At 40.6% G+C, this 24,775-nt stretch overlaps 3 protein-coding genes across 11 annotated transcripts; 1 reads left to right on the top strand and 2 right to left on the bottom strand.

Moving 5' to 3' along the window:
* Positions 1-94: 94 nt before the first annotated feature.
* On the bottom strand, positions 95-6,498 carry dnajc14 (DnaJ (Hsp40) homolog, subfamily C, member 14). Of its 2 annotated transcripts, none has more exons than XM_067587692.1 (7): positions 6,362-6,498; positions 3,117-4,576; positions 2,877-2,983; positions 2,260-2,379; positions 1,927-2,087; positions 1,686-1,788; positions 95-866 (listed from the first exon to the last, which is right to left on the bottom strand). In XM_067587692.1, exons 2-7 carry the CDS (start codon positions 4,359-4,361, stop codon positions 572-574), a joined length of 2,031 nt encoding a protein of 676 aa, XP_067443793.1. In that variant the 5' UTR covers positions 4,362-4,576; positions 6,362-6,498; the 3' UTR covers positions 95-571. The 2 variants fall into 2 exon arrangements, with proteins under 2 accessions (XP_067443793.1, XP_067443796.1); XM_067587695.1 differs by lacking the exon at positions 6,362-6,498 and adding an exon at positions 5,891-6,267.
* A 1,800-nt stretch (positions 6,499-8,298) lies between these two features.
* nab2 (NGFI-A binding protein 2 (EGR1 binding protein 2)) lies at positions 8,299-16,062 on the top strand. Of its 5 annotated transcripts, none has more exons than XM_067587682.1 (8): positions 8,299-8,606; positions 8,882-8,963; positions 9,236-10,146; positions 10,308-10,441; positions 11,354-11,405; positions 11,514-11,628; positions 11,800-11,985; positions 14,221-16,062. In XM_067587682.1, the coding sequence occupies exons 1-8, from the start codon at positions 8,493-8,495 to the stop codon at positions 14,316-14,318; spliced, it is 1,692 nt and encodes a 563-aa protein (XP_067443783.1). In that variant the 5' UTR covers positions 8,299-8,492; the 3' UTR covers positions 14,319-16,062. The 5 variants fall into 5 exon arrangements, with proteins under 5 accessions (XP_067443783.1, XP_067443786.1, XP_067443785.1 ...); XM_067587685.1 differs by having other exon boundaries at positions 8,522-8,674; XM_067587684.1 differs by having other exon boundaries at positions 8,522-8,674; positions 9,199-10,146.
* A 289-nt stretch (positions 16,063-16,351) lies between these two features.
* zgc:113184 (uncharacterized protein LOC553745 homolog) lies at positions 16,352-21,543 on the bottom strand. Of its 4 annotated transcripts, none has more exons than XM_067587689.1 (5): positions 21,401-21,543; positions 19,743-19,841; positions 19,023-19,157; positions 18,657-18,937; positions 16,352-18,561 (listed from the first exon to the last, which is right to left on the bottom strand). In XM_067587689.1, exons 3-5 carry the CDS (start codon positions 19,132-19,134, stop codon positions 18,385-18,387), a joined length of 570 nt encoding a protein of 189 aa, XP_067443790.1. In that variant the 5' UTR covers positions 19,135-19,157; positions 19,743-19,841; positions 21,401-21,543; the 3' UTR covers positions 16,352-18,384. The 4 variants fall into 4 exon arrangements, with proteins under 4 accessions (XP_067443790.1, XP_067443789.1, XP_067443792.1 ...); XM_067587688.1 differs by lacking the exon at positions 21,401-21,543 and adding an exon at positions 21,030-21,383; XM_067587691.1 differs by lacking the exon at positions 21,401-21,543 and adding an exon at positions 21,068-21,383.
* Between the last annotated feature and the right edge of the window lie 3,232 nt (positions 21,544-24,775).

Raw genomic sequence — 24,775 nt, 5'->3', positions numbered from 1 at the left:
TTTTTGTTAATTTAGCTGAGTCGGCTGGTTTGGATTTATTCTTGGATCTGGAAGCAGATCCACAAGCCACTAAACATGAGTAACAATGACACAGTGAAGCTGCCCGGATCATTATATTCTTCATGTTGATTATGGTGCTCCATAAATCTGTCACTTCCAACGTCTTAAACTAACCTTACACAAAACATTAACAACAAAAGTGAGAGAACTGAAGTGATAAAATGCAGGTGAATAAATCATGCATCGCAGGATTTGGCAGGAAATTATGAAAGGAAAACGTTTCATTACAGCATCCTGATGAGGATTTCAATGCCAAGGCTACAGTTGTCTCAAAGACAAACAAACAGTAAGGTGAACTGAGAGGTAAAGCACCGTCACTGCCACCTCTTAAACCCTCCTTCAATACCCAGACTCAGTGAACCGGCTCCTCCTCTTGATCCAGTCTCTCTCTCCTCTGACCGATCTGACCGCAGCCTTCTTGGCATGCCAACAGGCAGGCGAAAGACAAACATGGCCGTTACTTATTGTGTCCCTGTGTTGCTAAGTTGTTGCACTGAGAAGTCAGCAGACTTCACCTCTGGAAGGGTTTGCGGACCTTCTTCCTCCTTCTGGGGGGTTTGCCACTTTCAGCCCACGTTTCGCTGGACTCTGGCCGTTGACCCCCCGGCATGTAGAAACCCGTCTGGCTTGGCGGAGGGGAGAACGGGGGCGCTCCGGCACCAGGTGGGTGATGAGGGGGTGGACCTGAGGGGAAGAAGCCCCCGTTGGCAGCCATGTCATTAGGAGGTCCTCCTTTGAAGATGCGGTTGAAGAAGTCCTGCAAGTCTGCAGGGTTGGTTGGACCTGTGGCGTGCTCTGAGGGCGTCCTGAAAGTAAACATTGGAAAGTTCAGAGAGCTTTTGTCTCAAGTTAAATGATACTGTTTATTGCTGCTTAGCTACTGACATTCTGCTTCTTTGGATGGTCATGTGGCAGCAGCATATAAGCGCAGTAAATTAGGGACAAGAAAGAAGACATTTGGAATGGAATAATGATCAATTTGACCATAAAGTATATCTCTTTTATTATTATTATCCCAACGCAAATGTTTCTCCTACACCACCCACAGCAGGAAGCTTGGAAATAGACGGGAGGGGGAGGGGACCCAAAATTTCCCAGAAGCCATCAATAGCACGGGAATAGGGTGTAGTTATCGGATTTGCTGCTAATTGGGACTGAAAGGGGAAAAAAATTGCCACTGTGGAAGAAATCCAGGAAGACGACTCTGGACACAGAGACAAACAATGACTACAGGAAATGTTTCCAGCAAAGGGACAAGTGTATCACATCTCGAGGAGATGACTACTTTTAGGAGGATTGTAAAAGATACTACTCATAATGACAGATTTTTTTAACAGTTCTGGGAATTTTTGGGTGCCCTGTTATACCATTACACATTACAGTTTTAGCAACTGATATATATAAAAAAATCATCTGATTAATCTTCATATTACCACATGCCCAAATGTAAGACTCTAGTCTATTGTTGGTCTTTGCTTCATATTTACAAACAGGAAAACCATCACAGATGTTCTAAAAAGTCAAATTCTCCATAACTATCAGCCAAAATCAGCTTCTGAATGAATCTGAGGCAAAATGTCAAGAGGAAGAGCTGACAGATGATACGTTCACCTGAGGGGACTTACCTGTGTCGTGTGGCGTTGCTGTTGTTCTTTGAACCAAAGGAGATGTGATACGGCACACGGTGTGTGTCGGGAGAAATGCCTATTCTTTGGCAACCTGCCCACTCTGAAACACACAAGCATCACAACAAGTCACACAGAGATAAATTATGGTTAAAAAATAATCTGAAAGTGTGTGGAAGCTGGTAAAAATGTATGAGCTCATGTTTTGGCATGGATGAGCGGGACTAAAGCTGATGTTCACCTGTAATATCGTAGACTTTGCCATCCATACAGGCAAAGTACGTGATGCGTAGGCCCAACATGCTAGACTCCGCCCACAGGTCCCCCTCCTCAGCGCTATGGCAACGGTTGCATTCAGCACAGAAGCGGGCCTCAGCAGGTTCACGATCCATCTCGAACCGCCTGCACACACACACACACACACACACACACATACACACACACAACAGGTCACAAGGGAAACATGACGGCGGCGATACACGTGACACGATTCAGCTGTGTAATGTTTAACTTCAGGGTGAGGAAACGTTTTACACCGATGCAGTTGGGTGAGGTCGGGTGTGCGGTGACATACTTGTGCTTGCCTTCACACTTGGTACACATCATTGTGTTCATGGCTTCCTTCAGGTCATCCTGCAGTTTAGTGAGAAACTCATTCATGGACTTGGAGAGCTCAGTTGCCGCCATGCGTTTCCTGTGTGGGGACGAAACAGACTGCTTGGTGATGTGTCATAACATTACAAATATTAAACACGCTCTAAATCAATATTCAATTTCAAGTGAATTAACAAGAATCATCTTAAAAGAAACAACAAACCTACATTATTCAAGTAATTTATTTGTAGGATAGATATTGTAAATAGAAATGTTACTATTGTGCATATATGGAAAGTGAAGGAAACTTATTTTAAAGTCAGAACATCACTATAATACAAGGCCAGCTGGACTTTGAGTAGTTACAAATAGAGGATAAGAAAATGAATGTAGAGCTTAGAAAGAGTGAGAATAATAAATTCTACCAGACTAAACTGCTAAAGAAATAATTATAGTTTCAGTGCAACTGGCAAAATATTGAAAGATTTTTTTTTTTTTAAAACAGGCTACTAAATAATTATGTTTTTTTTTTGCAACAACTTTATCATTTTTTAGTTGTATGTATCTTTTGTCCTGTGATCACCACTTTGCACTCACAACTCATACTCTCGTCGTGTCTCAGGGTTACTGACAATATCCCAGGCAGCCCTCAGTACTTTGAACGCCTCTCCAGCTCGTGGGTGTTTATTCTTGTCTGGATGGACCTAAAAGAGAGAGGACAGAGGAAAAGGTTGCATGAGTAAAGGCGTCTCACATACAACTTATTAGTCATTATTAAAGGCATCCAATAGTAATATTTCAATACTTTTGACTCTTACACATGCACGGCACACACACCTGGACAGCCAGCTGTCTGTAGGCCTTCTTCAGCTCGGTCTCAGTCGCGTGGACCTCCACGCCGAGCACTGTAAAGGGGTCAAGCTCATCTTCTGGGACCTCAGCCAACGCCAGCAGTCTTTCCAGCTCCTGGCCTGGCTGGCTTCTCCCTGCTCTGCCTGGTGATTCAGGGGTGGACGGTTGTGTGTGGCCATCCCTACTGAACCGGCTCCGAACTCTCTCCAGAAAGAACACCACCCTGTTCCAAAACCTTGATTCCTGAAAAGCTGTCCAATAGCGTTTGCCCCTCTCTCCACCGAGCCGGGCTAAAGCACCCTTTAGCCACTGGGACCCGAGAATAACCAAAGCACAGAAAAGTCTGAAACTAGATAAGGCAGCTGTCTTTACCCACTTGACTGACCTAACAGTTTTATCCACCAGGTCTGCTCCAGTGCATTTAGTCCATTTCAAAATCCGACTAGCATCTGCCTTCAATCCTGGTATATCTGTGATCTTTACAAATAGCTGCTGCCCAAAGTTGTAAAGTTTCACCCCTCCAGTCTCCACACCGACTCCACAATTATGAGTTAATGTGACAATAATCTCAATCATCATGTGGACGCAGGAGATGCACCAGAAGCTGAGAGACTCTGACAGCATTTCCTTGAAAGCTAAGACAAGCTGGTTGCCCGTCCGCCGGCGGCCCCGGCTCTGCTGATGGTGGTGGTGGTTACGTCTGCGGGTCTGCTTGTGCCTGCCGCCGCTCGACGCAACATTGCCTTTTTGAAAGGAGGAAGATGAAAAAGCACTGGATGAACTCTGACTGCTTTGCTCTGAAATTGATCCACTGCTCCTCAGTTTGCACCTCCGTCCAGCTCCCCCGCTCCTCCAAACAGACTCCCCGTTCATTTGCTGTTCCTTTGCAGCTTCATCCTCCTCTTGATTTATAACCTGCGAGTCCTCATGACCTTCAGCGCCCTCATGCTCCAATCCATCTGAAACCTCCTCGGTATCCTCTTTGGCCTCTGGCGAGCCACAGTACTCTGCTTCACCAATTCCAGAGTCTTGTGGAGTGGCTGGGTTTGGGGTGTCCTGAGCGTTAGATTTGAGATAGGCTGTTTCATCCTCCTGATCCTTGTAGTCATCTTCAGTCTCTCTGGCCTCCCACTGACTAGAATTGGTCACTGAGGTGGGATCACCATCAGAGATCTCCTCGTCAGTGTCTGTAACGCCGTCCATCTCCCTCTCAGCTGCTTCTCTCTCCATGTTCCTCACTGATACTTGGTTGAAGAGCTGTGAAAATGGATTCTCATGGAAGATGATATCCTAAATCCATAATCTGTGGCAACATTTTCCCCAGACTCTCATAAAAAAGTGAGGCTGGGGGCTCCTGAGGGTCTGTCTCAGGTCCACCATATCAGCAGCCTCTTCAGGGTGTCAGAAGGGTTTTATGCAGCTCACATTGTGGATCTGGTAGATATCTGAAAAGCAACATAATAGTTACGAGTTATGACAGACCGCCTACGTGCACACTTCAGTTAAGCAGAGGATATGCAATATGATTACATGTATTCATTATCAAGGATCAGAGATTTTGCCACAACATTTCCACCATGGTAACTATTCTTTTAACTTCTCTAAGATTACTAGACCATTGTGGGAAAGATTGAAAAATCCAGAAGCAAGACTGAATTATAGCAATACAATCAATCATTAAACAATGTGATGAATAACTGTGCTTCTTCAGGCATTTCATTCACTGGATTAGTTAAAAGCAGACATTCCCATCAGATTATTTTATCTGTAAAATGTTCAATTAAATTTCCAGAAAGTGTACCGTATCACAGAGTATATCAATAACAAGATATAACAGTACAGTTACCATCATGGATGATTTTATACATATTGTTCACCAAGGAGCAGTAGAGCTGAAACCATTAGTTCATTAATGAATGTGTCAATCGACAGAAAATTAATTAGGTACAGTTTTGATGATAGATTAATTGTTTCAGTCAATTATCAAGAAAAAAGTGTCAAACACTCTCTGGTTCCAGCTTCTGAAATATGGGGATTTGCAGTTTTTTTCTGTTTTGTGTTATTTTACATTGAATATCTTTTCAATTTTGTAGTACGTCACCTTGGGCTGTGGAAAACTGTAACGAGCATTCTTCACTACTTTCTGGCGTTTTATAGACTAAACAATGAGCTGAAAATCAATTTGTCAATCATGAAAACAATTTCCATTTACAGATCTAAAGAGCATTTCACGTATATGAAATTAACACTAAATTTGCATAGTATGGTTTCAGTTTAAAAACACAAGCAAAGCTCTTTGAAGGCAAGAGAAAAGCTGTGAATTCAATACATTGAAAATAAATGGGGACAAAAAAACTGTTTTTACTTTACACTGACTCCTATAATGAACAGATCAGATTTGTAGCTAGACGTTTTGCCAGAACTTAAAAGTTAACATGAAGGTTTTTTTCCTCACAGATGAGACATGCTTCTAGGTTTTAAAGTTGTTCCTCAGAAAAGGATTAAACCAAAGACGACTGAAGGAAATGTCATTCATCAAAGTTTAACTTACACATGCTGCAGCTATGTGACCTTAACTGTAGGGCAGAAGTTCATTACATGATTCAAACCTTCCTGAACACGTGCATGAAGAAGCTAAGAGAAGGTTTAAATATATAATAAATATCAAACACACAGTTTTGTTGTTGGCTAAGCTAATTCAGTTAGCCAAAGAGAGACAGAGTATCGAAATGACGGGCTGCATAAACGAACGTTTTTACCTTTTAAGACCGATCAAAAACGGAAAACCAGCCATCACAGCACGGTCAATCCTGTCTGTTGAACTGGCCCTGTGACAAATCTCATGTTAATTTAACTCTGACAGCAAAACCAGCTGTTGTAAAGGAGGCTAATGTTAGCAGACGGCCAGGCTGTTAGCATGAGGAAGCAGGCAGGCAGGATGACAGACAGAGGCTAAAATTAGCTTGCCTCTGGCCGGCTAACCAGACAACATTTTGAGTTAATAAGGTCTCAGATTAAGATAAAAAACTACAACACAGCTGCTAACTAACCGCCCGAGTAGCTAACTGTTAGCTGTTAGCTGTGCCGAGCTCATATTAACGCCTGTTTCACCTTCCTGTGAGGTTTCACCAGCAACACAAGATATGTTTTGGACACCGGATGAGTCCAATAAGTAACTTAAGCAAATTCTTTTTGCATTTGCATTCAAACAAACCAGACGTCACATGTACCTGTCAGATAACTGTGTAACCTTGTTTGTTCACAGACAGCCAAGTGTCCGTGTTGTTTTTTTTTAAGCCACTTCTTCTTCTCCTGCTCCTTTTCCCACTTTCTTCCAATTTCTTCTTCTTCCTCCCCCTCCTCCTCCTCCTCCTCCTCCTGCTTCCTCTTTTTCTATGTTTTAATGACTGTCAGCAAACAACACAAGCGCACTACTGCCACCTATTGATCTGGAGTCATAGTTGATTAGTAACAACATCAACTTTGTATAGATTTTTCCCTGGATTGATTTCAGTCTAACCATCCTGTTAAATAACATACAGTAGTCTATATAATGTGGCACTATTTATTTTACCAACTAACTGAAGCTTAAAGAGAAAGTATAAAGTTTTATATTTCTGTTCACATCCAATTTTCTACTACAGTATTATTTATGGACGTGATCAGTTATATTTTGTCTCGTCTGTTGGTTTTGGAGCTTCATATAACACAACCATTTACCCTTTATAAATCTCTCTCTCTGTCTCAATAAGATTAATAAGATCCCCTCAGGATACTTCACTAATATCATACCCAAAACATAGTGCACTATACAGTCTGCAGCTGTCTTTCATGGTTTGTGACCTTTGTTCCAGCACAGGATTTCTTAATGCTATAAACAATGATATTTTATACAATAGTGTGCTTCTAACTTTGTGGGAACCGTTTGCTATTTCAACATGACAATAACTTGTGCACAAAGTGAAGTCACTCAAAAATGTTTTTTCCAGTTTGGTGAGGAAGGACTACAACAACAATTGATGTGTTGATTATTTTCTCAATTAATCTAAAGGTCTGAGATTGAAACAAATACACAATTTGTACCACAATCTTCAAAAGCCTAAGTTGTCATACTCAGATTGTTTGTTTTATTTAACCAACAGTCAAAAAGCCAAAGATATTCAGTTTAATATCATAGAAGACCAGAAAAAAATGGAAATGTTTACAGCTGATAAACTGGAACAAGTGAAGGGGTTTTTTTTCTTTAAAAAAATGACTTAAATAAATAATTGATTCTCAAAATAGTTTCATAAATGTTTTTCAACTAATTGTTTCAATTGTAGCACAGCCCTCAACCCCATCTAACACATTTTGGGATAAGGCCCCATCACTCAACATCAGTGACTAACTAATGCTTTTGTGGTTGAATGGGAGCAAATCCCTGCAGCCAGGTCCTGAAATCTTGTGGAACGTCTCCTGACAAGAGTGAAGGGTATTATAACAGTAAAAGAGAGGTGGCAACCCCATATTAATGCCCAAATTAATCCCATATGAGTGTATTGTACAGGTGTCCACATACTTTTGCCATGTAATGTATCACAGTCTTCCTACTCCCTCAATCTTCCTCCAAGGCACATGACAATTTTTCCAGTGTCATGTATGAAACTCTTTCTCTTGTATCCTGTAAACTCAGCCCTGACTGATCAATTGATCAATCAATCATTCTTTTGTTACACAGGAAAATGGTTGTGAAGGTGGACAAAACACACAACATGTAATACATACGTATTAAATGTATTAAATGCTTCCTTATGTCTTGAAAATACATACAGTACATAATGCGCAGTATCTAAGTTGCATTTCAACGCTGCAACATGCAATTAATATTCTGTGTGTGGCATTTTCTATGATTTTTGAAACAGAAGTGTAGTGAGTGCTGAGAAATTGATGTACCCAGGCCAGAACACGCATTTTGTTTGGTGTTGTTTGTGATGGTGTATTTGGGTGAATTGGCCCTTTAAACTTGCAAAGAAACGTGTTAATAAACACACAAAAAGTACTGGGTGGGGGACGGAATTTTCACCTGTACTCTCGGAATAATTTACGACCACCCACCTCCTACATAAAAACTCCGTTGAGTAAAAATCTGCATCTGTATCAGACACTGTGTCTATTGTTCTCTATATAGTGTTGGTGTGCTGACTGGTCGTTTAGGGGTCTTTGACATAGCAAACTGTGGGAACCCCCCTTCAAGCTTCTGCATTTAAAAAAAAAAAATCTTGAAGACGCACAGGGTTAATTTCAAGCCCCCACTACCACCACCCACATCTCCAATTTGAAAGCCGCCTCTCTACCGGGAGAGGAAGGCTCTTTTTCGGTCAGATGGCGTGCTGCAGTCCGCCCCCGTCATTCTCCAGCCCACACAGACAGCAAAAAGGCAGCCAGCAACCAATACGGTGCGCCGGAGGAGGATTTCTGCCAGTGATTTCAGACGAGGTACGATACGCAAAGGGGATTTACTACGCCAATCTGAGCCGGGGAGGCTTTCGGTAATAGGTACCGGGGTAAGAAACAAAAAGGAAAATAACTGCGATGTGTCTTTGAGCAGGGTGTTTTCTCTCTTAACATCTGGCTAAGGAACACTTGCCTCCAGTTGATTGTTTTATCTGAACCGGAGCCAGTAATCCGAGTGTTTCTACTTTAATGTAGTCTAAATCTAACGCGGTTTTAATTGAATCAACCGAAATTAGTTTTTTATTTCTTTTCATCAGTTTCACTCTCGAGTGGTGACATCGATTGTTGGAGAGACACCTTTGCGTCTCCCTCTCTGCATACCGGACCTGACCGAAGAAGGTAAGAGAGATTTATGTACTCATTCAGTCATACAAAGGTTTCAATAAAAAAATATGTCTGAAAAAGTGAAAGTAATTTCTATATGCAGGGGTCACCTTCTGCTTTAAAGTATGCATTGACTGCCTGCATTCACCTATTTTTCTCAATATAGAAGAATTTAGACGTACTAATTGTTATCTAGATGAAAAAGTCTACATCTAAATAAATAACTTGTAGAGAATTTCTCCACCTGCAGGTTCATGTCTTTCATTTCTCCTGCCTAAACTTTCCAGTGCAGTGTGCCATGTCTCTGCCACGCACACTTGGGGAGTTGCAGCTCTATCGGGTGCTGCAAAGGGCCAACCTGCTGGCCTATTATGAAACCTTCATCCAGCAGGGTGGCGACGACGTGCAGCAGCTCTGTGAGGCAGCGGAGGAGGAGTTCCTGGAGATCATGGCACTAGTTGGCATGGCCACCAAGCCACTGCATGTGCGTAGGCTGCAGAAGGCCCTCCGAGACTGGGCGGCGAACCCTGCCCTTTTCAGCCAGCCCGTCTCAAACGTTCCTCTCGGGGGCATCCCATTGTTCAAAGTTGACGGGACGGGCACAAGTGGGCCCAGGAAGTCTGTGAGCAACGGCCAGCCGGGGTCACCGTGTGAAAAGGAAGATCGGGCGTGTCTTACACCAATGCACAGTGGGAGTCCAAGAAGCCCTTGCTCCCAGGCCTCCCCGCAGCCGCCAGACACACACTACAGGGAAAAACTGTCACCCATGGACCCACACTGGCTCAGCCCAGAGCCTGATGGGAACTGCACTTTGGCTTCTGCATCTGGAATAGAGGAGGAGCCGCCCAGCCCACCTCTGCTGTCCACATGTCCTCCTGGTCCCTCCACATCTCCGAGCTCCTCTGCTTCTTTTGCCCCGGCGGGTCTGTCAGCCTGGCCCGGAGGACAGCTGGACGGAGAGACGGCTCGGGCGGTGGTGGAGAGCGTGGAGAGACTCCTCAGGACCCTGCCCAGGTCAGATCCTGCAGAGGTAAAGAGCCTGTTGAGGTTGAACAAGAAGATGGCAAAGACTGTGGGGCATATCTTCAAAATGGGATCCCAGGATGTGAACAAGGAAGAAGAGATCCGAAAATACAGTCTCATTTATGGACGCTTTGACTCCAAGCGGAGAGAAGGCAAGCAGCTCACACATCATGAGGTAAAAGCACCATGTTACCTACCTACAATCACCTGTTTGTGAAGGGAAGGGAGCATTGATCAGAAATAAATATACATGTGAAGCAAAGATAAGCAATTTCTTGTCTTCATGCCATTTTCACAGTTTCCATCTGTCCTTCATTCAATGCTTTCCCTCCTCAGCTGATCATCAATGAGGCTGCAGCTCAGTTCTGCATGCGTGACAATGCCCTTTTACTGAGACGGGTGGAACTCTTTTCTTTGGCTCGGCAGGTGGCGAGAAAATGTGCCTACACCTCCACACTAAAGCATGCAAGGTAAGGGCGCTGCCTGTAGAGAATATGGTTTATTTGTCAACCAGCAACCGATGACCAACACACGTTATACCTGCTGAGTCTTGATAATGCCTCAATCTCAAGGGGAAAAAAATGCGTTATCTCTGTTAAAATAATATTCCATTATTTTAGAGAAAAGCAAAGTCTGGATCCTTCACAGCGCACATGATGGCAATGCCGTTCAATGCAGAGTAGCATCATGTTATAAAGAGCCACATGTGAATAATTGTGAATGAAATCTTAAAAAAAACCACCTTGTGTTTAGCATATTCTACATGTACCAGGTGGTTTATATTAGTCATCTGCCCACCAGCGCATTCATTTTCAGACAGACCTTGGTTCATATCACAGTGGGAATTAAACTTCCACCTTGGCAGTGTAATGAGCTTAACTTTGGGGTCCAACAGGAATACGCAAATCCCCTACCTGTTTGTTAATGTGCTAAAAACATTTTAATACATTTTTATGAACGTAAACATCAGCAGTGTTTCTGGACACAATGCCCCTCAGCAAGAGCACGGAAATTATTTTAAAAGTACTCTTGAAATTATATTATTATACTGTCATTACTATAGTATAGTTAATTTAAAAAGTCCCTTTGCTGGCAAATATAATTTCAAATTGTCTCAATCCCAGAGATTATTAAATATTTCTTAATCCTGAAGTCCTACAAGGTAACTGGAAAGTAAAAAAACAATGACTAATTCACAAATATGTGAATGCTGAGTCAAAGAAAGTTGTGCAAAGGTACTCTGATGAATAATCCCATTCTTAAAAAATAAATGGTTTTAATGCAAAATTTGACAAGTTGAATAAACGTTGCATTCAGTATGACTTTTTGCTTGTTGCTGCAACTTGTACAAGAACATTTTCTTGACTGTTCTCTCCCTGCAGGTCAAATGCAGATGAGAACAGCGTTCTGTCCCAGAAGAGAGCGAGACATGAGGTGAGTTCAGGCTCTTCTGCAGTGTGTGTGGATTCAAAATTCAGGTCACTTGTCAGATGTTTGAAGTGACTCACCTGGACTGACTCGACAGTGTATAATGTTTTTTAGGTTATTGTGCCCGAGAGTGTGTCGTCACTTCTCGGAGTGGAGGGCTCAGACGGCTTAATTCAGAGGGCAGATGATGACAGCTTATCCACAGAAAGCCTGGATAGTGTATCACATGGTAAAGACTTAAATCTTCTGTAATAAAAAATACTTTTTTTTTACTCTGAATTTGTCTGCAGTTGATCAACGTCTTTTACCCCAAAAGACATTCTTCCTGTTTCTGTAAGAACCTTTAGGGTTACCCATGTTTGAAGATGGCATTTACACCCTAATCTGTCTGTCCTGTTAGACATCGGCTCACAGTGCAACCAGTCTCCATCTCCTCGTCCTCCCACCGACACTTCCAACCCAGCCAACTGGAGTCGCCATCTCATACAGCAAACGCTAATGGATGAAGGGCTGCGACTGGCTCGGATGGTGTCACACGATCGGGCTGGCAAGCTCAGCTTAGGGTCAGAGGGAACTCACTCCACAGGTGACTTTTCAGATACAATATTATGCGCTTAATAATGGACACAGAATAAAAATTTTAAAGTGTTCGCCCATCGCTATGCAGGTTAAAGGAAAAGTTCAACATTCAGGAAATATACGCTCATTCACTTTCCAGTGATGAGATAGAAGATCAATAACCACTCTCAAATCGAGAGCGGTATCAATCTTCTCATCTAACTCTCAGCAAGAAAGCAAATAAACATATTGCCCAAAATGTCAAAGTACTGCTTTAAGTTGGAATAAAAGGGAGATTTAAAGAAATAAAAGATGAGATGATGTTGGGGTTGAATTGAAAATGGCAGACAGAGATTCCCTAAACTCTCCTGACAATTAATATTTTATAGCTCTACAGCTTGAACTCTAGTGAGTCACAATCTCTCTGAGGTGACGCCTCCCACCATGCACAGCTGAACTTCACCAGACTGTAAATTAGAGAGGATAGAAGTTAGAAGGGGAAACAGAAGGAGGGTGGAGAGAGATATGCTGAGAGGAAAAGAGCGAGAAAAGGAGGGGAGAAGAGTGTTACACTGTTATCGCACTTCCTTTATACCCTGTTACTGGAGCATTTTTTATCCTGATGCATCACAGCTCCTCACAAGAAAGAGCAAAAAAAAAAAAAAAAAAAAAAAAGCAAGTGATCTGGGAAAGTTAGTCGTTCTGGGCTGTGATAGCCAGTTGAAGAGATGAAGCAAGGAGAGGAGGAAGCCAGCAAAGACATGAGGGGGCGGGGAGGGAGGGAGGGGGGGGGGGGATAGGAAGTACTCTGTGGGCGGCTGAATCGGACCCCCCCCCTCTCCCTCCCCTCAGCAGCGACTGACGTCAGAGTGTGTTAGGTGCGTGGGCTGAAGGGCGGGATGGATGGGGCGTGGGGGCGAAGGAGTGGGAGGTAATTGGAGGGGCGTTGCATTGACTCACCAAGCGACAGTGTACAAAAATAAAACCTGTGGGCTGCAAAATGGCACAGTCTTTTTTATACATCTTCTCCCTCTACCAAAAGGACTGCGGAAATAACAAAAAATGACATATGTTTCATCTCTGACGTCGATCTCCCTCACTTTGTCTCCTATCTCACTCATCCAAGTTTCCTACTTATGTGTCTCTCATTAATCATCGCTTTCTTTCTTTCACTTCCTGTCAACGTCACATTACTTATCTTCCATTGTTTATCTAGTCAGGATATCATCTCTCACACATTGTTTTAATATAATATACAATCATCAATCTGATAAATCTAACCCTTTGTATTTTTCCATGTATTTTACTGAATATCTGCTATTAAATTCTTGTGTTACAAAGAACATTGTTCATATATTATTATATTACTGCATGTTGTTAAAACACATGGACACTGAGGGACTCTAAAAGAGCAAATAAATGAAGAAATAAGTTAATAAATGAATAATACTTGACTCATGAACACAGGAGAAACACTTCACATGTTATTTAGACATCGAACATTGAGATCATGTTGTAAAGTGAATGTTGCAGAGGTGACAGGTATACAAAAAGTCATTTATAAGTTGTGTTTATTCACAAATAGTCTTTGCAAGCTAATAAATGCAGCTCACAAGTGATTGTTGCAATACACGATGAACATCAACTTTTATTTGATTTATTTAGCCATCCTCTTCACTCAATATCTTGACTTCGTGACTGCCTTATTACCAGCCCAGAAGTCCTCATCCTTGCAATAAGACTTTCTGTTACTCAACAGCTCGGGTTGATCATATGAACTATGATGACTTCACTCCATGTGGGAGAGTTTCTTGCCGAATTCCCCAAACTGTTTTTTCAGAGGTCTTAAAAAACTGGTTGCATCCTGATTACTGTGACTCAAAACAAAACATTAAGCCTTTATTTCAGCGTAACTGCCTGTCCAGTCATTGTAAAGCTACATATTTGTGAGTTAAAATAGCAGAGGTTTTAAAAATAAAGCTTGTTTTCCTTTAATATGCCAACTGACTTACAGTGATTAACAGTTTTGATTTTAGGGCGTTAAAGATTTATAAGTTGCCACTCATAATTTCAAGAACCACTTGCGTCAGACTGCAATTATTGTTGTATTACAAGTTACTCTTAAGTGCTCCTGAGAAACTAGTCAGTGCTTTTTTTAAAACATTTATTCTTAAGTGACTCTAAGGGGACTTTTGGTGACTCCTACCTGTAAGGAAAATTTGTGTTCCAGGTCTCATCTTCATCTTTTCCCATCTCTCCACAGACCATGACAGCAAAGTAGAGAGGCGGAGCTCCATAACAGCGTGCAGGAGCGGTAGCCCTTGCATCACCAAAGAAGACTCCAACCAGAGGGGGAAATGAGAACGCTTAGCGGTATCAGGGAACTTGTGCTCAGGCCTGCCACTGAACTCCGCTCAGAGTCTGCTGTACAGGCTGCTACTGAGCAGGTTTTTCCACGTGTGCTTGCATCACTGACATCAAGAGCATCCAGCGGGGAGAACGCTCTTATCAACATCAAAGTCTATATCGTAAATGTCAGAATTTACCAGCGACTGATATCATAAACCTGCAGTGACTTCTAAACACTGAAGTCATGGATCAAGTTCAAAATGTTCTTTATTCAGTAAATATGTAGGGGAAACTACCTTTTTAGTTTGATTTTTAAAATACGTGGACTTTATGTCCTGCAGATTTTAGCTGATAGTGGTAAAAAGTAAGTGATTTCATCAGGAAAAACCTTTAATTTTGTTGAATTAATGCGTTTTTTGTGAACAATGTTGTGTGTCAGACATACCACCTGTTTCATTTGAAACAGGCTCGACACAGCAGGGGGCACTGCAACTTTGGAAATTGACTCTTAACTTACTACAGACTGAGTAACACGCTGTAGTTATGTGTAGAGGCAATGTGGTTTCGAGTATAGGGAGACTTTCATTAACATTTTCAGCAAGCTCCAAGATAGTACAACAGTTTGGTAACTTTCTCTGCAGCTCATCACCCTCAGGAAACAAACAGATGTGCTGGTTTTTGAAGACAGTGTGTGATATTCTTTAACATCCAAAGATATAAAGTCCTTGAAGATGGATTAGTGAAGAAAATGAGCATGTATGGCATATGTTGATTCAGATTTCCTTGAGCATGTTCAACCATCAAGTTCAGAGGCCTTTTGTCCTTAACTACATAACAAGTCATGGTTTGGCTCATCCCCTCTCTCTCTCACATCTTTTACATAATATTTTGCACAAATGGCTGATACTTTAGGCTTATGTTGTCATTCTAACTTTAATTTAATGACAGTATGTGAAAATATACTCAGCACATTTGCTAAAGTCAGTGGCATGAAATAAGAAAACTGATGTTTTATTTATTTCCAGTGAAAACATGACTTTTTACTCTCCTCTCTCAACATGAAATCAGGTTTCAGGGTCAGCTACAGAGCAGCAGGGTTCAGTGTCTTGTGTCTTAATGGGTGCCGTTGTACAGCCTCTGATGAACCTGCATCAAAATTACATTTAAAGAAACCAGATTTTTTTGAGAAAAAAAAGTTTAAAACAATCATTTACAATGGTATTTTCAGAAAATGTGGTGATTAGTGTAGATTTTTGATGATTTTTTTAGGTTTTAGCAGAAACCTACAGTAGGACGGTGTGTTTTTGGGATGTATTCTGTAGTCTTAGATATCAACAAGGTGAACTCTACAGTTTGTCAGTTTCCCATTTTGAAAACAGGTGTTTTGTCCTTTGAAGCTTTATAGTAAAATAGGTCACTTTACTTTCTAAGCTTTAGACAGATTTTTAAAAAAAGAAACACAAGCGGAGGTTTACAGAAAGAAATTTCATGGTGCTTGACCTCTGACACAGCAGCTCCTACAAGTGACGTCAACATATTTGACCCTCGTGAGGAACTGACTTTATATAACGACAAGGCTCATGTTGATAATGATTTTTTTGTATACTTAATCACAGAGTATGTCAGTGAGGTAGCTTGCTGTGCATCAGTTACACCTGCCTGTCTCTTGAGCATTAGTAATCTCCTCAGTTTATTATGTTGCAAAACAGATTATTTATTTTGTTACATCTCAATAAATGTTATTTTATTGCTTAAAGCCGCAGCGTGTTGCATTGTGTTTCCACGAAGACTCCCCTTTTTTCTTCTTCTTCTTCTTCTCTTGGCAGTTCTGATGTGTGGACGAGGAGCTGCGTCACACAGCCAGCAACACCTCTGCTGTCGTCTTGTTTGTTGCGCTGACGCTCTGCACTGAGCCTCGCTGCCAGCATGACTCACCTGTACCAGTGATGTCATTAGCAGAGCTCATCCACACACACACACACACATACTCACACACACACACACACACACAGACACCAGAGAAAATGAAGACAGACACAGATAACTTCAATGAATTCAGTTTTATAAATCAAAAAACACACATGATAGTTAGTTTATTTCACTGCAGTTACTGTACAGTCAACACAAAATCATAAAGGTTAGTATAAATAAATAAAGGTTCAAATTAAACATGATATCATGTATTGAGTTACACCATTGGAGCAGTTCCAGAGATGTTAATGGTGATGTTTATGTGAAAAAAAATGCCATTATCTTTTTGATTACACAAGAGCAATTATATCCAACTTGGTTTTCCTTACGGTGAGAGCAACAGTCGGCGTGGCAACAGATGAAGGGAGACAGCATCATCAATCAGCTGTCAGCACCACTAATTAGGGAGTTAAATCTTCAAGTCTATTCTTAGCCCGTGCTCTCTTCACAGTAACAGAGCTGAGCAACAGACAGCTGATCGGTTTAATGCTTGATTGCAAACATTTAGAAAGCAGCCGAACAGCCATTCATGAAATTAGGAAGTCTTATTATCTGGGTTTGAATATTTTAAATAGTTTTTTTAAGGATTAGCCACATGGGTGTTCAAATATCTACATCACATACACTATATTTGACGATATTTATCGAAGCTATGAGTGTCTGCAAAATATGTTTTTTTGTGCAAATTTCAAAAAGATTCTTAAGGAAAAGTGACTCAGATTCAATTAATGTGTCAGCTTGAAAAACACAATTTAAATGGTGCCATAATTAAAGCAGATTAAGCTCACAGTGAAAGGCAAAGATCAGTCAAGACCCCTACTTCCATACTCTACTACTAATATTATTATATACAGTATGTATATTAAATCAGATATCAAACATATTTTATTTCTGCTTCTAATGATGGTGTTCTTTATAACACATGGGCACTAAGAATAAAAATGTTGAAATCTACATCTAAATCCAACGAAGACGAAGTTGAAGTAACATCAGATAAAGGTTTAATATTCACCATTAGTCACTACTGAACCCATTTCTACCATTTTATAGCAGGATTACAACAACAACAACAAGGTAAGAGGAGGAGACAGACTGAGGGCTATCGATTATCGATTTCAGTTTGTCTTTGGCATTATGCTTTTGCACAGTAATTTAAGATCATGAACAGAATTTTTTTTCTTTAACTGGTATTGCAGGTAATCAAACAAACATTAACTCTAGTGTCTAAGGACAGAGGGTGTCGATTGTACAGACAGACAGACAGATTGAAGTCTTTTGATTGATTGAGTTTCAGATTAAAAGGTATAATACCTGCACAATTTTACCTCATCACAAAGTTAATCACAAATTCAATTTTTAGAAAAGAAAAGCTTCCAGTGCTGAAAGCATCTGGTGAGGACAACCATAAAGTTAGGATGCCTTTGGATTAAGGATGGATTATAACATATGAGGGAATATGAGGTGGTTCCAAATTGAAACCAGAGATTATATAGATAATTAAATGGATAAAAACAGTATATTACTGGTAGGTGGTATTTTAGATTTTTCCTGTGCACTTTGAAGATTTATTGTACGTGTTGGTAAAAAAATGTTTGAATTTCAAACGTAGTGGTAGTTACTAGCTTTGCTTTCATTTTCCCATTAGATTAGGGTCATGTTAGGTTGATGATCTAAAGAAACAGGGACGCTGTTTCTGCAAAGAAAATGTTTCAGTCCTGTGAGTATGCTGTGAAATTCTTTTCATGTCCATCGTATTAGGATCGAGGCATAAAAAGAGACGGATATCTCAAAACTTAATCTAATAAAACCAAAACTATCTGCATAGTTTGATACTTCTGCAGTAGAGATTCTTTTTTTTGTAATCGCTATCTTAATGCTTTTATATACAGTGGATGCAGAGGAAGTCTGTTCTAGTCTATTTCCAGCCTGCGGTTTCCATAGAAGATGATGTAGCATCAGCATCAGCATTTGCACAGTTAATCCATCGACAAACAGTTAACCATATGAAGAACAGGCCCGTTTCAGTTCTGTTTCCAGAGATTAGTTGAACTGAATCAGTACATCATATTAACCCGTGTGTCAGGAGAAAAAGAAGAGTCAGTTCAGTCTAGGCGACGTGGGTGTAGAGATGTCGTAGGAACTCTCCTCCGGTGGTTGTGTCTCCGGGAAAAACTGCCTGGCAGAAGTCACAAACATGAGACTGCAGCGCCACATCTGACATCAGCACCCCGCCAGACAGCTGCTGATGTGCTTCATCCAGGGAGAGACTGTCTGTCACGGGCAGCTAACACAAAGAGAGAGGAGTTTGTCAGGAAGAACATTAAAAAAACATAGAGAAGAACTGGAGAACTGTGATTTTTAGCCAGTTAAGGCACCTACCCCCGCTGAGTGCAGAGTCCTGTTTCTATCAGGTTGCCCTGCTTGCCTTGGATTTGATGATAAGTGTTTTTGCTCAACTTTCCCATCATCCTTTCTCTGATGGGCCACATTCATGCAGAGCTTGGACATATCTTCAGTGAGGAGATCAGAGAAAGTCCCCACATTTGCTGCAGGGTTGTGTGCCATCTTTGGCTTTTCATGGGGATATACGGGGATTTTCTGGGTGCACTGGACAGGGATGGACATCAAGTCGCTCAACTCTCCATTAGGAACAGTGGCACCTGCAGACAGACAGTTTTAAATGTGTTGAAGGTGAATCATGAGTGACACCTATTTATGAGAGTAGGTTTTAGGTTTTATGTGTACCTTGCTGTTTCTGCAGGGCTTTTGTGAGTTGATGCAACAGGGCTGCCTGTCTCAGGCAAAGTGCCCTCAGGCGAAGAAACTCCTGGTACAGTTCACTGTACGCTTCCTCCATCTCACCAGCTCACTGACCTGCAGCTGGTAAATATCACAGGGGAGATTACACAGTACATTTTTAAATATACCCAAACAGCGGAGGGACACATTTAAAGGTAAAGTTTGTGTAAATACACTTATTTGCTGTCTTGCCGAGAGTTAGATGAGAAGAACGATACCACTCTCGTTTATGTTGGCTAAATATGCTGTCAGGCTATGACCAGCAGCCGGTTATCTTAGCTTAACATAAAGACCAGAAACAGGGGCAAACAGCTAACATAGCTCTGTCTGTCTAAAACTGGTACCTCTAAAGCTCACAAATTGCTTCTTTATGGCAAGGTTAAGTGCTGCCTGGAATACAATTCATGCAAGTTCGTGTAAGTTTTTTATTATAGAAGGAAAAGGTTGCTAACAAAAAATAAATCCACATGACCTCAGTGTCAGCATGGTCTCTGCAAGTGGGGATTTTGGCAGCAAAACACTACAATTTCTTTACTTATAAGGGGAAATACGTGCAGAGAGGTCGTCTCTTGGTCTTGATTTCTTTGTTCTGGATCTCTGTGGTAAAATAATACCTTCCTCTAACATACAGGACATTTTCATGTATATCAGTATTGTTTTACTTACCCCTCATAAACTTGTCCGTCGCTGCTCCAAGAATTAGTTTCCTATCAGTTGGGTTCAAGGTCTTCTCCTGCCGAGCCTCCTCCATCTCAAACGGGGTTCCTGTTATTGTTAAGGAATCAGAGGCTGTGTCAGCATTTACATCCAGACTCAAAGCCTCTTCACAACCACAACAACAAATTTGTGACTGTGACGGTCCATTCTTCAGATGAGACCTTACCATCTAAAGCCATGACAAGTCTGTTTCTTCCCGGACGTGCCACTGGAAATTATGTCCAACTCATGTAAATCAGTAACTGTGTTTGGAAATGTTAAAGATAAGGAAGTTGCTCTTAAAAACAGGGAAGTGAAACCCCTTCAGTACAAAAGGGAAGCTCGCAATCTCTCAGTTTGACTGTTACAGTCTGAGTCTGAGTACAGAGAGTCTGCAGAATATTTTTACCATCAACTCAAAAGAGGAAAGAGCCAGATTTTAATGTGATACAACAGCTAAGCCACCGTCTCTGGTGGTGATTGTTGTTTGGTCAACTCTGATAGATCCAAATTAATCCAGAGGAGTGTCTGCAGGAGCGCTCACACATTTGTCTTCAACACATTTGACCCTGACTGTGTCAGACAGGAAAGCTATAGAGAGACTGAACCTTGCTTTTAGGTTGTTTTTTCTCCAAGTTACTGCCTTCAGATTAGCCGTGAACTGTGTCAAAGGTATTCAGAGATGACAAAGACAAACTCTCTGTGTTGTGTGTGGATGTCTGTGGTTCTCTGTGGAAGTGCACTAACATGTCGACCCTGTTAGGGTTGGCGGTTATATGATAAATTAATCCAATGCGTCATCATCAGTGGCAGAAGGCGTGTTTGAGGTAGCAATAATGAAAAACACAAGTGAGAGTCTTGCATTCAAAAGAAAGAAATCAGTCAGTGTTTTATCAATATGCATCATACTGTTGCATTCATTATTACTCATGCATTGTTGTGTACAAAGCATTTAATGTAGAAGTCCGTTGAAGAGGAGCTATTTTTAACTGCTTTATATTCAATTGTATTCTTTTATTTCTGTCTGAAATGCAGTGGTGTACAAGACTGAAGTCACACACAATTGAAATATAAAGAAAAGTAGAGCAAAAGTATCTTAAAATCATATTTAAGTCGCCTACAGTACTTGAGTAAATTTACTTGATTACCTCACAGGACTGTTTATCATAATATGCCGAGTTCTTCAAGTCCATCCTACCCCGTGTAAAGTAACAGATTTGCAACAAAATACATACTTACATACATATAAATACTTACATTTTGATACAATTTGCAGTGATTGTTTTCAGTCTCACGTCACAGAAATGATTTCATGTCTCCAGAAGGCATCCATCAAATCCCGGATAATCTCTGTCCGATCTGTGTTAAACTGCTTCTTCTTCAACAACACTAAGACTACAACAGACTTTTATTTCAGCTTCTAAAAGCTGAGCTTTACTAGCCTTCCTCCAACCTAACATGGATCACAGTTGTGTAATCTGCTCTGTAATGAGGAAATGAAGTCACTTTAACTTGCAAAACTCAAACTGAAACTCATCTGGTTTTCTGTCATTGTTTCCCCACTGTGAGGCAGCATTTTGTGAGAATACTTTCTCTCCTGTGAATACAGACAAATTAAGTTTACTTACATTTCAAGTGTATCGATCATTCCCAGCAGGAAGTGCAGACGGATGTGTAATGAAACCTTTCCTGGCAGGACAGATCCACTTTTTACTATCATGATGTCATTCTCCCAAGCTGTTGAGTTCACCTGCGTCAAACAAGTAAATCAAACTTCCTGTTTAACAGGGCTGTCTTCAAAGTAATGGCTCTGTTTTGCTGAGACATGCACAAAGTCTTATAAAGTGTTCAAAGAGACCTTAAGCATGCGAACGGAACAATGTACGGTATGGACAGCTGGATAAATCACCACAACCAGAAACTGTTTAATTAATTATCAGTTAGCCTTTTTGTTTGTTTTTAATGGTAAGATGCCAGACATTGGAAAGAAAGTCTGCTTAATAATTTGGATTTTTACAATTTTATTCATACAATTGACTCTTCAGGAAATGTTATTTCTCTTTATGAAGGTATGAATGTCTTTTCACACACAATGGTAGGGAAAAGATCTGTTTGAAAAATACTGAACTCTTTATTTGATTTGATTATTTGTGTAGCCAAATGGCTCACAATCTTTTAATATATTGTACCTAAAAATACAGGAATCATCCTGCAAAATCCATGTGTAAGTTTCAATTGTAGAGTGTTAACCTCAGTTTGGTCACTGCAGTAAAACAGGCAAAAATTATATATTAAATAAAAGATAATGAAACAAATTTCAAAGTTAAGAGTGAAAGTAAATTATCTTCAGTTTTCCTTACCAACATTATCATGCGTAATACAGCAACATGTGTAATACAGCAACCATGTCAATCATAGTCATTAAAAACTATATCAATGATTATTATATAAAGGTTGGTATATGTCTATCTGAAGACATATTAACTGTGTAACCCTTCTGGTTTATCATGTAAGGCCTGTCATGCTGTCAAATACAGAGAAATATGCATATGTACAGATAGCAGCACATGACTCTGTTAACTGCATAGCCACAGGCCACATGTGTGCACCAATTTATGCAATAATTAAGATGTTTTACATATTATGCATCCCCAGCAGACAGCAAAAGCTGATTTCAGAGGATTTCAGTGCTCAAACTTCATGTATCTATACAGTAACAAGACATCAGTAAACTGCGTTCACCTAAACCTCGTCTTTGTGATGAGTGGTGGTGCAGTCATGGCTGGAGAATCCAGCTTTCTTTGGTCAAAGCACTCTCTTGTTTTTGGATTTTGGTGTTAAAACTGCAGCACAACAAGCTGCAAACACAACATCAACATATAATCACATTATAAAGTTAATATGGTGAGCATTTTAAACAGTTGTCATATCAAGTATACGGAGCAACATTAGCAATTAGTATTTGGATTTCAATATTCTCTCTCCTTTTAGCTTTTGTTGTGTCCTCCACCACATCTTGAAAAAATATCTTTAGTCTCTTTAGCTGCTAAAAGCTCCACTGTGTTCACTATCAAATCGCTAACTTTATCTGTCTGCTGTTTGGTCTTTAGCAGGAAGTGTACAGTGGGTCTTTGGAGCTTTTTTACTGAAGACAGCTGCCTGCTGCCTCTGAAAACGAGGTTGATGAGAGTGAACCAAAACAGTAAAACTGTGGTCTGGAAAACTGAAACAATGAGCTGAAAGACACTAAAATGCTCCATAGAGCCGAGTCATTCTCTGTTGGTTCTTTACCAAGTGTGACCTCCTTCCCATATTTGATCCATTGTTATGTAATAAAAAATAATAATAACTAGAAGAGTGCACCTCTCCACCATGTCTATACAGTCAAGATGGTGGCGAAGATGACAAAAAACAGGGTTTTTTTTATCTTGTAACATGCCTAACTATAGTGGATTATAATATATCCAGTATGGAATTAATCTGCAGATGCTCCAGTTCAAAATGAGATCAGTTTTCTATGGCTGTCAGTTTTTGAGCCTCAACAAAGGCCAAAATGTGGCCTGCAACAGACTAGGAAAGCTTTGTTTTTAGCCTAGCTGATCGCCAGAAATGCCTTTTGCTTTGGCGTAATGAATTTTGTAAAATGACAAGGACTGCTGAAAAGACGAACGTGTAAACTTTACAATAGAAATAGGTAAAAAAAAATGTATATATTTTTTTTTAAATAGTGAATCACTGCAACTATGAGAGGTCCTTGCGCATGCAGTCATAAATGTGCACAAAAAATGTTAGGCTGATGGGTCCAGTAGTATGAGAGATTAGGTGCGGACAGATGCACACACAGACACATGCACACACACATGACCAAATGTATGATCTCCCCCTGGCTTATGCCTGGCGGAGATAATAAATATTGTTTATAGCTACTTTAAGGTTTGTGTGTGTGTGTGTGTGTGTGTGTGTGTGTGTGTGTGTGTGTGTGGCCTTTTGGGTGTTCAGTCATGTGTTGAATGTGGCTGATATTGATTTAAAAATAGGCCTACATTAAGGCAGCAGAGTCCTGTGGTTTTGGAGACTACCTTCCATGCCATCCATCCACTTACAAGGAGCTGCATACTTTGCCCTCCATGTCAACCCCTGACAGCTGACTTCACAGCCAGCACCTTGTGATCCTAGCAGGGTGCCAGTGGCCTCTACTTCAGACAAGTTATGTAACCCTGCGTGAGGGATATGGGCAGCCTTCAACTCTCTGATCCTTCGGGACTCATGTCTTTGTCATGTTGCCCCTCCAAGAGGATCTATTTATGTTGTTGCCTTGTCTTATGGATGAAAAACAGCAGTTAATGTATATTTGCTTTGTTATTTCGTTGTGTTGTCTGCTTGCTGACCTGGTTACGTCAAGTTTGAGCTGCAAAGATTTTCACCATATATATTTGCAGTATCTTTCTACGTGTCAACTAAAGTCTATTTATGTGGCAGATTAACGGAATAGTTTGGCATTTTAGGAACTTTTAAGTCTCTGCTGGTTGCCTGGCAACCTTACACTTGTAAAAACACAACTTAATTTTAACATTTTGTGTACAGATTAAAAAAACAAAATTTAACGTGTTAAATAGTAAAATACTGAGGTCGGCTGGTAGGCGATTCCCCCCTGCTTCCGGTCTTTATGTTAAGCTAAGCTAACTAGCTGCTAACTCTAGATTTATATTTACAATACAGATGTTAGAGTGGTGTCCGTTTTCTAATTTAACTCTAAGCTAGAAAACAAATTAGCTTGTTTCCCAAAATGTTACACTATTCCTTTAAAGGGGACATATGCTTTTTCTAGTTTTCTGTTATTTATATACTGTATTGTGTATGTAATTTAGAAGTTGACATTTCGAGTAAAGAATGAGAAAAAGTAGTGAAATCCTACTACTATAGTTTCATGATTTATAGACGTAGCCTCTGCATCTAGCAGATGTCTGCTGAGGGGCAGCATCCAAAAGCTGACCAATCAGAAC

This window comes from Thunnus thynnus, chromosome 4 (genome assembly GCF_963924715.1).
Source record: "Thunnus thynnus chromosome 4, fThuThy2.1, whole genome shotgun sequence".
Classification (NCBI taxonomy): Eukaryota; Metazoa; Chordata; class Actinopteri; order Scombriformes; family Scombridae; genus Thunnus; species Thunnus thynnus.
This window is presented reverse-complemented; position numbering and strand designations above follow the sequence as displayed.